Source organism: Bubalus bubalis, chromosome 4, assembly GCF_019923935.1.
Source record: "Bubalus bubalis isolate 160015118507 breed Murrah chromosome 4, NDDB_SH_1, whole genome shotgun sequence".
NCBI classification, from domain to species: domain Eukaryota; kingdom Metazoa; phylum Chordata; class Mammalia; order Artiodactyla; family Bovidae; genus Bubalus; species Bubalus bubalis.
In genome coordinates, this window is record NC_059160.1 from 77,886,697 (window position 1) to 77,898,732 (window position 12,036).

Consider the following 12,036-nt stretch of genomic DNA (forward strand, 5'->3'; position numbering starts at 1 on the left):
GGGCAAAAGAGCTGGAAGTCAGGCTTAAAGTGGCTTTCTAATTAATCTGTATTTATTCAGGGTCTACTGTATGTTCTGTTCTGTAAAAATATTTTTAGATTGCCAGTCTCTTTATGGAAAAAGACTTCCCTGGTGGCTTAGATGGTAAAGAATCTGACTGCAGTGCAGAAGACCTCAGTTGGATCCCTGGGTCGGTAAGATCCCCTAGAGAAAGGAATGGCAACTCGCTCTAGTATTTTTGCCTGGAGAAACCCACGGACAGAGGAGCCTGGCTGACTACAGTCCATGGGTGGCAGAGAGTTGGACACAACTAAGTGACATTTGAGGAGAAAAGTGATACAAATGAACAACTAAAATGACACCCAGAGAAACTAGCAACCACTGTATATAAGCGATTGTGAGGTTCATTTGGGACCAGGTAGATGACATTTTGGGCTTTAGTCAGAGGAAGTAAATGACAGTCTGTAGGCCTACAAGATTCTAATACACCGAATTTTCTGATAAAAATGTAGATTAGGGTTTCAGATTGACATGATGGTTGCTTAGGGGTACTCAGTGTGCATGAGAACTTGAGATCTGTTTTCCCCATTCATCTGCCAGTCAAAGAAATGTGAAAAACGTTATAGGTAATTTTTTCCTCGGTCATGTTAGTGGTAGAGTGGAGTTTCATAAAGACCTGAGAGACACAGATGACAGGAAGGCAGACAAAACAAAGTTGAAATTTATGATGCTGTCTTCAGATATTTATATTGTGAGCTGTTGTCTGTAGAGGTCAATAAACTCACTTCCCAAATAATAATTATACAAATTACAAAATGATGATGTTACCTTAAAGGAGTATTTGGATTTCAGAACTGTCTCTGATTTTAAATGAATCTAACATTGTCCTTACCAATATAATTGGGATATTCAGTGTCATACATTAAGAATTACTAAGTAAACATCTTTGGTTGCCAATTATACCAGACTTTTGTAATTAAAATTATTTTTAATAAGAAATAAAATAATCACAGGGAAAAACATACAAAGTATGATTAAAAATAATAATCACAAGGTCAACAACCTAGAAGAGGCATTTTTTTTTTCTTTTTTTTTTTTTTTTAACTCTACAGTAAGGTCTCCTTTGTGGATATTATTCTATTTAGAAAATAAAACTCTTTATTACCACAAGTCAAGAATTCTAATTGTATCTTATGCTCCAGGGAAAGCATGGTGCTGCTTAGAAAAAACAAAAAATAAAAAACAAAAAGGGAAACAAACAAACAAAAAGCTAAAGGAAAAAAGGGCTAAAAATTAAGTTTTTATTTCACATAATGTTTCCATAAAAATTGGACTTTGAGTAACTGAGAATGCATTTGTCTTATCTGCTCACTGTGTACTTCCTTCCATAGATCTGTCTACTGCAGGTAAACAAAGGGTGTTAGGAACAGAGGTTCATAACATTGCACAGGAGGCAGTGACCAAAACCATCCCAAAGAAAAAGAAATGCAAGAAGGCAAAGTGGTTGTCTGACGAGGTTTTACAGATATCTGAAGAAAGAAGAGAAGTGAAAGGCAAGGGAGAAAGCAAAAGATATACCCAACTGAATGCAGAGTTCCAGAGAATAGCAAGGAGAGATTAGAAGGCCTTTCTACATACATGATCAGTGGAAAGAAATAGAGGAAAACAATAGAATAGGAAAGACTAGAAATCTCTTCAAGAAAACTGGAGATATCAAGGGAACATTTCATGCAAGGATAGGCATAATAAAGGAGAGAAATAGTAAGGACATAATAAAAACAGAAGAGATTAAGAAGAGGTGGAAAGAATATGCAGAAGAACTAAATAAGAAAGGTCTTAATGACCTGGATAACCAGGATGGCGTGGTTACTCACCTAGAGTCAGACATCCTAGAGTGTGAAGTCAAGTGGGCCTTAGGAAGCATTACTACAGACAAAGCTATTAGAGGTGACAGAATTCCAGCAGAGATATTTAAAATCTTAAAAGATTATGCTATGAAAGTGCTGCAGTCAATATGCCAGAAAATTTAGAAAACTCAGCAATGGCCACAGGACTGGAAAAGTTCAGTTTTCATTCCAATCCCAAAGAAGGGCAATGCCAAAGAATGTGCAAACCACTGCACAATTGTGCTTATTTCTCATGCTAGCAAGGTTATGCTCAAAATCCTTCAAGTTAGATTTCAGCAGTACATGAAATGAGAACTTCCAGAAATTCCAAGGTGAGTTTCGAAGAGGCAGAGGAACCAGAGATCAAATTGCCAACATTCATTGTATCATAGAGAAAGCAAGAAAGTTCCAGAAAAATATCTACATCTGCTTCATTGACTATGCTAAAGCCTTTGACTATGTGGAACACAAAAAACTGTGGAAAATACTCAAAGAGATGGGAGTACCAGACCACTTTATCTGTTGCCTGAGAAACCTATGGGTCAAGAAACAACAAAGCCAGACATGGAACAATTGACTGGTTCAAAATTGGATAAGGAGTACAAGGCTGTATATCGTCACTTTATTTATTTAACTTTTATGTAGAGTATATCATGTGAAATTCCAGGCTGGATGAATTGCAAGCTGGAATCAAGCCTGCCAGGAGAAATATCAGCAACATCAGATATGCAGATGATATCACTATAATGGCAGAAAGTGAAGAGGAATCAAAGAGCCTCCTGATGAGGAGGAAAGAGGAGAGTGAAAAAAACTGGCTTGAAACTCAACGTTAAAAAAAAAATGAAAAGCTAAGATCATGGCATCTGGTCCCATCACCTCATGGCAAATAGAAGGGAAAGAGTAGAAATAGTGACAAATTTTCTTTTCTTGGGCTCCAAAATCACTGCAGATGATGAGTACAGTAATGAAATTAAAAGATGCTTGTTCCTTGGAAAGAGCTATGACAAATCTAGACATTGTATTTAAAAGCAAGAGACATCACTTTGTCAACAAACGTCTGCATAGTCAAAGCTATGGTTTTTCCAGTAGTCATATGCTGATGTGAGTGTTGGACCATAAAGAAGGCTAAGTGCCGAAGAACTGATGCTCTCAAATTGTGATGCCGAAAGACTCCTGAGAGTCTCTTGGACTGCGAGGAGACCAAACCAGACAATTTTAAAGGAAATCTACTCTGAATGTTCGCTGGAAGGACTATTGTTGAAGTTGGATCTCCAATACTTTGGCCACCTGATGCGAAGAGATGAAAAATACCTGATGTTGGGAAAGACTGAAGACAAAAGTAGCAGGGGGTGGCAGAAGATGAGATGGTTGGATGACAGCACCGACTCAATGAATGTGAATTTGTGCAAACTCCAGGTACTAATGGAAGACAAAAGAGCCTGCCATGCTAAAGTCCATAGGGTTGCAAGGAGCCAAAGGCAATGTAGCTATTGAAAAACAACAATCTGGCAGGAAAGGTCACATTTCTTCCAGCACAGACAGTGCTGTAAGTTGGACACGTGTAAGCCAAAAATAAATAAAATAAAATCTTGGAGTTGGTAAGCAGTATAAAAATGACAGTGGTCAAGAAGTTCATTGCTTAGGTATTACTGAAACCCATTTGTTCTAATTAGCCCTGCTGCTGCTGCTGCTACTAAGTCGCTTCAGTCATGTCCGACTCTGTGAGACCCCAGAGACGGCAGCCCACCAGGCTCCCCCGTCCCTGGGATTCTCCAGGCAAGAACACTGGAGTGGGTTGCCATTTCCTTCTCCAATGCATGAAAGTGAAAAGTGAAAGGGAAGTTGCTCAGTCGTGTCTGACTCCTAGCGACCCCATGGACTGCAGCCTACCAGGCTCCTCCGTCCATGGGATTTTCCAGACAAGAGTACTGGATTGGGGTGCCATTGCCTTCTCCCTAATTAGCCCTAGGAATCTTCAAAAGGAGAATATGAATACCCAATAAAATTGATTTATTCATAACAGATTCTGAAAACATCTTTAATGATAGAGTCACATGAAAATATTATTAGATTTGTACTGCTGACAATACATATTGGGTATTTCTTTCTCACACACACACACACATCACTAACTTAAAGACTCACAAAGCAAAGCCAAAAAAAAAAACTTGAAAGGAATTTTTAACTTTAAAACTTGAAATTATCATTTCAACATGCAAATTATAGCCAGATCTATCAAGTGCTTTTTTTTTTTCTTAAAAAAAAAGTTTATAAAGAGCATGCTAAGAGAGTTCATCTTTTTTATCTTTTTACCTACTGTACCAAGGAGTTTATTTACATAGGAATATATTTTTTTATGACAAATTCAACTTTCTATTTTCTCATCTTCAAAAGACAACAATATTCAGAGATATTGGAATACTAAGGAGAGTTGGCAAACATTTTTCCTTCTTAGTATGTTTTTCTTTGACTTTATTGAAACAATCAGCCTGTAGTCTCAGTCTATGTCCAAGTGGCAGGTTTCAAGATGCCCATATATAGCAAAGAATGCCCATTTGGGCTAGTATAGCTTTTGTTTTGTTTTGTTTTCTTAACAAACAGCAATAAGGGTTGAGCTCTCTGTTTTGGGGGAAACTGTGTTTGTTCCTTTGCCTCCACTTTGGCTTGACAACACTTTAGCAATAAATCAGTATTGGCAAAAACAAACGAAAAAGAACAATAACAAAACCCTCTTAATCATCATTTGGAAGAGGTTTACAGAAGTGATGTCTCTGACCGCTGTTGTCATGAAGTTTGTAAACACATTCAAATTTGCCTCTCACCATTGCTTAAGCAATGAAACAATTTCAGAAAATGACTTACCCTCCCTTAATGTAGTCAAGGAATGAAACTTCTGTTTCTACCAAGAAAGACAGCAAGGTGACCTGAAGAAAGAAAACAAAAACAAGAGAATTATATACTAGTACTAATTACAATCCCAACCGGACTTTTTTCTGTGTTAGAGAGAAAATTATATTTCCTAGCATTTTGTAAATCAATAAGGATAATCTATTTCAGGAGAAGGCAATGGCACCCCACTCCAGTACTCTTGCCTGGAAAATCCCATGGACGGAAGAGCCTGGTAGGCTGCAGTCCATGGGGTCGCTAAGAGCAGGATACGACTGAGCGACTTCACTTTCAATTTTCACTTTCATGCATTGGAGAAGGAAATGGCAACCCACTCCAGTGTTCTTGCCTGGAGAATCCCAGGGACAGAGGAGCCTAGTGGGCTGCTGTCTATGGGGTCGCACAGAGTCGGACACGACTGAAGCCACTTAGCAGTAGCAGCAGCAATCTATTTCAAACTTTGCTAGGACTGATTATTCTTACATTTAAAATTATCAGAAGAACAGGGGCTAAAAATTAAGTAACTCCTTTCTATGACCAATTACTTCCTTTGAAGAACAACATGCAAATTATCTACAAGGACACAGGGTTACTTCACTTTTTCAGGCCTGCTTGATTTTCTCGTGTGATTTCATTAAATGAAGACTTCATAATGAAACTTCTTCTCTCAGACACAATTCAACCCCTAAACAACTTGCAGGAAGCTGGGTTGCTATGTCTTATGAGGTGTTCTCTATTACAATCATTCCCACAGAAAGTTAATTTTTTATTATATACCTTCATATTAAAACCCTAATGAAAGAGTTCAGTTTTTAGTTGCTTCTATTTGATACCAAATACTATATATATATATATATATTTTAATTCATCTATTTGAATCCTTAATGTATAACATAAAATTTGACTTACTGTTCCTGAATTAGTATATTTCTTCTTTTTTCCTTTCTTTCTGGGATTTATCACCTTAAAGAGCAGATAAAAAAATTACAATGTTAGGATTTATACTGAAATCTTTTAAAAATGTATAGTCCAACCTGGTGTCTTCACATTTTATGGATTTATTTACTTACTAACGTCTTTAGTTGGAGAAGGTGATGGCACCCCACTCCACTACTCTTGCCTGGAAAATCCCATGGACGGAGGAGCCTGGTAGGCTGCAGCCCATGGGGTCGCAAAGAGTCGGACACGACTGAGTGACTTCACTTTCACGCATTGGAGAAGGAAATGGCAACCCACTCCAGTGTTCTTGCCTGGAGAATCCCAGGGATGGGGGAGCTTGGTGGGCTGCCGTCTATGGGGTAGCACAAAGTTGGACACGACAGAAGCGACTTCGTAGAAGCAGCAGCAATGTCTTTAGTACAACTCCTTGATGAGTCTATCAGCCAAAATGTCTCTGCAAAATGACTAGTGATTATCTTCTTTAAAAAAAAATCTTTTTTTTCAGTAATATTCTTCTCAATTACCTTATGCATTGATTACCCTACCCAAATACATCTTCTTGCTGTGAGGTCTCAAATATTAGTGATTGATTTGTAGAAAAACTATGGATTTCTCAAATAAAATATATTTAAGACATAACAGTTCTTATTTGATTATATACACTAATGACAAATCATTCAAATATTTGACTCTTTAAGGTCTCTGTGCATGCGTGCTAGGTCTCTTCAATTGTGTCTGACTCTTTTTGACCCTATGGAGCATAGCCCTCCAGACTCCTTTGTCCATGGAATTCTCCAGCAAGAATACTAGAGTGGGTTGCCATGCCTTCCTCCAGGGGATCTTCCCTACCCAGGGATCAAACTCATGTCTCTTAGGCCTCCTGCATTGGCAGGTGGTCTTTACCACTAACATCACCTGGTGGTGGTGTTGGTGGTATAGTTGTTAAGTTGTGTCTGACTCTTGTGATCTCATGGACACAGGCTCCTGCCAGGCTCCTCTGTCCATGGGATTCTCCAGGCAAGAATACTGGAGTGGGTTACCATTTCCTCCTCCAGGGGATGTTCCTGACCCAGGGATCGAAACTAGGTCTCCTGCATTGCAGGCAGATTCTTTACCAACTGAGCTAGGAGGGAAGCCCCTCGTAGCATCACCTGGGAAGGCATTTAAGGGCTGCACTTATTGCTTAATAATGATAGTAATTTCCATCAGACACATAATAATGTGTAAAAGTTTGGAGTCCTGGTGGGAGTCCTGGTGGGAGTCACACGGATTCACAAACCTAGAAATAGGCTGACCGACTGAGGGCTCAACTGTGCACTCTGAAAAGGAACCGTGGCCCAGGACCACCCTACTGAACAAAGGTACTGGAGCCAGTCTCATCCACTCAGCAGCAAACCTAACCCACACTCACCTGAGCCCCTAGTAACAAGCATACCATCAGTAGATGCTACTCTATACCTAGCAATTGCTTCAATGCCAGCTCTAAACCACCACAACTGCAGTTTTGAAGGTAGCCCATAAGCTTGGAGAACCACCAGGAGAAGGTCTTTACCTGACAAAATAAGTCTATAAATCAGCAGGCAGCATTTATTTATTTACTTATGTATTTTCACTTTAGGAATTTTATTTAGTTCTCAATTGGATTTTAAATGATATGATCTACGGGCTTTTCATTGTCCCATTTAATTCTGCCTGGCTAAGAATCATACCCTACAAGGTAGGCAAGATAAGAAGCCATCCACAGGGATTTACTCCTCTTTGTCTTATCTTCTTATTGGTAGTTATAGACTCTTAACAAGAATATAAAAGTAATCTGTGTGATTTATGCATTTTTTTTCCTACACAGCCTTTAAAAGAATAAATGTAGAAAAAGATTTTAACCATTATTGGAGTCAAAAACAACCCAAACACCTGATTAAATGCCAGTTTGTAGACTTGCTAATTGTTTGAATGTGTTCCTTAATGCTCCTGCTGCTTGACTTGTCTCTGATTTTTTTCTAACATTTTGTTTTGCTTTATATTTAAAATTTTTTCTTTTTATAATATATTTTTTATTGACATATAGTTGATTTACAATGTAGTGCCAATCTCTGCTGTACAGCAAAGTGACTCAGTTTTATACATATATAAATACAATTTTTAAAATATTCTTCTCCATTATGGTTTATCCTAGGACATTGAATATAGTTCCCTGTGCTATAACAAGATACACTTGTTGTGTATCTACTCTAAATGTATAGTTTCCATTTCCAACCCTAAATCCTAGTCACCCTTCCTCTTGGCAACCACAAGTCTGATCTCTATGTTTGTGAGTCTATTTCCATTTTGTAGATAGGTTCATTTGTGCCATATTTTAGATTCCACATATAAGTGGTATCATACGGTATTTGTCTTTCTCTTTCTGACTTACTTCACTTGGTATAATAATCTCTAGTTGCATCCATGATGCTGCAAATGGCATTTTTTTATGATTGAGTAGTATTCCATTGTATATTTGTAGCACCTACTCTTATCCATTCATCTCTCAATAGACATTTAGGTTGCTTCCATATTATGACTACTGCAAACAGTGCTGTTACGAACATAGGTGTCTGTATACCTTTTGAATTACAGTTTCGTCTGGGTATATGCCCAGGAATAGGATTGCTGGATCACATGGTAATTTTATATTTAATTTTCTAAGGAATCTCCATACTGTTTTCCATAGTGACTGCACCAACTTACATTGCCACCAATGCTGTAGGAGGATTCCCTTTTCTCCATACCCTATCTAGCATGTGTTATTTGTAGACTTTTTAACGATGACCATTCTTACTGGTGTGAAATGCTACTTCATTACAGTTTTGATATGCATTTGTCTACTAATTAGCAATGTTGAGCATCTTTTCATGTGCCTACTGGCCAGATGTCTTTAAAGAAATGTCTATTAAGGGCTTCTTCCCATTTTCCAAATGGGTTGTTTGTTTTTCTGCTGTTGTTGAGTTGTATGACCTGTTTGTATATTTTGGAGATTAAGCCCTTGTAAGTGGCATCATTTGCAAATATTTTCTCCCCTTCTGCAGGTTGCCTTTTCATTGTTCTTTTTTTTTTTTTTTTTTAATGGTTTCCTTTACTATGCAAAAGCTTGTAAGTTGGATTAGGTGCAACTTATTTTAGATTTTATTTCTATTGCTTTGGAAGATTGACCTAAGAAAACATTTGTTTGATTTATGTCAGAGAATGTTTTGCCTATACTCTCTTCTAGGAGTTTTATGGTGCCCTGAAAGTGAAAGAGGAGAGTGAAAAAGTTGGCTTAAAGCTCAACATTCAGAAAACTAAGATCATGGCATCTGCTCCCATCACTTCATGGCAAATAGATGGGGAAACAGTGTCAGACTTTATTTTTCTGGGCTCCAAAATCACTGCAGATGGTGATTGCAGCCATGAAATTAAAAGACTCTTACTCCTTGGAAGGAAAGTTATGACCAACCTAGATAGCATATTCAAAAGCAGAGACATTACTTTGCCAACAAAGGTCCATCTAATCAAAGCTATGGTTTTTCCAGTGGTCATGTATGAATGCGAGAGTTGGACTGTGATGAAAGCTGAGCACCGAAGAATTGATGCTTTTGAACTGTGGAGCTGAAGACTCTTGTGAGTCCCTTGGACTGCAAGGAGATCCAACCAGTCCATCCTAAAGGAGATCAGTCCTGGGTGTTCATTGGAAGGACTGATGCTGAAGTTGAAACTCTAATACTTTGGCCACCTCATGCGAAGGGTTGACTCATTGGAAAAGACTCTGATGCTGGGAGGGATTGGGGGCAGGAGGAGAAGGGGATGACAGAGGATGAGATGGCTGGATGGCATTACTGACTCGATGGACGTGAGTCTGAGTGAACCCCTGGAGCTGGTGATGGACAGGGAGGCCTGGCGTGCTGCGATTCATGGGGTCACAAAGAGTCGGACACGACTGAGCGACTGAACTGAACTGAACTGATGTTTCTTCTATTTTCACTTTGGTAAGAGTTTTTTTTTTTTTTATCATAAATGAATATTGAATTTTTTAAAATGCTTTTTTTTTTTTGCATCTATTGAGTTGATCATGTTTTTTTTTTTTTTTTTTCTTTTTCAATGTGGTGTACTGCATTGATTGATTTGTGCATGTTAAACTATCCTTGTGAACTTCTAATGAATCCCACTTGGTCATGGTGTAGGAACTTTTTCTATGTGTTGTTGGATTTGATTTGTTAATATTTTGTTGAAAATTTTTGAATCTGTTTTCATAAAAGACATTGACCAGTAATTTGCTTTATTGGTGGCATCTTATCTGGTTTTGGTGCAGGATGATTGTGGCTTCACAGAATGTCTTGGGAGTGTTCACTCCTCTCTTTTGGAAGAGTTTGAAGAGAAACAGTTTTTCTTTGTATGTGTGATCATATTTACCTATGAAACCATCTGGCCCTGGAATTTTGTTTATAGGGTGCTTTTTAAAGGTAGTTTTCTTTTTTTAAAAAATCACAGATTCTATTTCACTTCAAGTGATGGGTCTGTTCAATTATCTATTTCTGCTTAATTCAATTTTGGTGGGCTGTATGTTTTTAGAAAGTTGTTCATTTCTTCTAGGTTGTCAAATTTGTTGGCATATATTGTTCATAGTATTCTTTTATGTATTTTTTTGGTTTTCTGCAGTATCAGATTTTTGATACTCTCTTTTTTAATTTCTTATTTTATTTGGATTCTTTTACTTTTCTTTTTGGTGAGCCTGGCCAGAGGCATTCAATTTTCTTCATCCTTTCAAAGTACTTGACCTTGGTTTTATTGGATTTTTGTTTTATTTTTTAGTCTTTTATTTCCTCCCTGATCTTTAATATTCCCTTCCTTCTCCTGACTTTAGGTTTTGCTAGTTCTTTTTTTTCTAATTGTTTTAGGTGATAGGTTAGGTTGCTTGAGATTTTTCTTGATTTTTGATAAAGACCTGTATTGCTATGAGCTTCTCTCCAAGAACTGCATTTGTAGCACCTCATAGATTTTTTTGGCTGTGTTTTGTCATTTGTTGCAAGGTATTTTAAAATTTCCTTTTGATTTCCTCTTTGATCCATTCATTTTTTAGTAGCTTGTACTTTAGTTTCCATGTAATCATATTTTTTCATGCCTTTTCCTATGGTTGATTTCTAGTTTTATGTTGTTGTGGTCAGAGAATATGCTTGAAATAATTTCTCTACTCTTAAATTTGTTGAGGTTTGTTGTGCCCAGTATGTGGTCCATCCTAGAGAATGTTTGATGTGCACTTGACAAGAATGTGTATTGTGATTTTTTTAATGTAATGTCTTGAAAATACCAATTAAGTCTAACTGCACTATTGCATCATTCAGGATCTCTGTTGCTTATTGATTTTCTGTCCAGAAGATCTTTCCATTGATGTCAGTGGGGTGTCAAAGTCTCCTACTGTTACTACAATCCTGTTGATTTCTCCATTTGTGTTTGTTAGCATTTATTTTATGTATTTGGGTGCTTCTATATTAGATGCATATATGCAAATGACTGTAATTGATTCTTTTTTCATTAAGTATTTTTTTTTACCTTTTTCTATATACATTTTTACCTTCTTTATATAGTCTTTGCTTTAAAGTCTATTTTGTCTGATATGAGTATTGCAACTCCCAGTTTCTTTTCATTTCCATTTGCATAAAACATTTTTCCATCCCCTCACTTTTTATTTTTAATTGGAGGATGACTGCTTTACAACGTTGTGTTGGTTTCTGCTGTACAGAAACACAAATCAGCCATGAGTATATACATTTTCTCCCTCTTGAGCCTCCCTCTCACTCCCTCCTCTGATCCCTGTAGGTTGTCACAGAGCACCAGACTGAGTTACAGAGCAGCTTCCCATTACTTGTTTTACACATGGTGGTGTGTACATGTTAATGGTACTATCTCAATTCATCTCACCCTCTCCTTCCCCCACTGTGTCCACAAGATTGTCTTCTACATCTTTGTCTCTAGAAATGCCCTGCAAATAGGTTCATCAGCACCGTTTTTCTAGATTCCATATATTTGCATTAGCATATATCTGTTTTCTCTTTCTGACTTACTTCACTGTATATCAGACTTGAAGTTCATCAACCTCATTTTAACTGACTCAAATTCATTTATTTTTATGGCTGAGTAATATTCCATTGTATATATGTGCCACAACTTCTTTATCAGTTCATCTGTCAATGGATATCTACATTGCTTCCATATCCTGGTGATTGTAACAGTGCAAAATGAACATTGGAGCACACAGGTCTTTTTGAATTACAGTTTTCTCAAAATATATGCGCAGAATTGGGATTGCTGGGTCATA

The 12,036-nt window shown here is 37.4% G+C and overlaps 1 protein-coding gene across 5 annotated transcripts in view; it reads right to left on the reverse strand.

The window, feature by feature from the left end:
• Positions 1-12,036, reverse strand: part of CPNE8 (copine 8) — a 334,767-nt gene that overhangs the window by 118,791 nt on the left and 203,940 nt on the right. For all 5 annotated transcript variants that reach the window (XM_025283977.3, XM_044941627.2, XM_006055240.4 and 2 more), the window contains 2 exons: positions 5,682-5,735; positions 4,749-4,810 (listed from right to left, as the gene is read on the reverse strand). In XM_025283977.3, the coding sequence (XP_025139762.3) occupies positions 4,749-4,810; positions 5,682-5,735 (116 nt within the window). The remainder of the gene's footprint in view (positions 1-4,748; positions 4,811-5,681; positions 5,736-12,036) is intronic.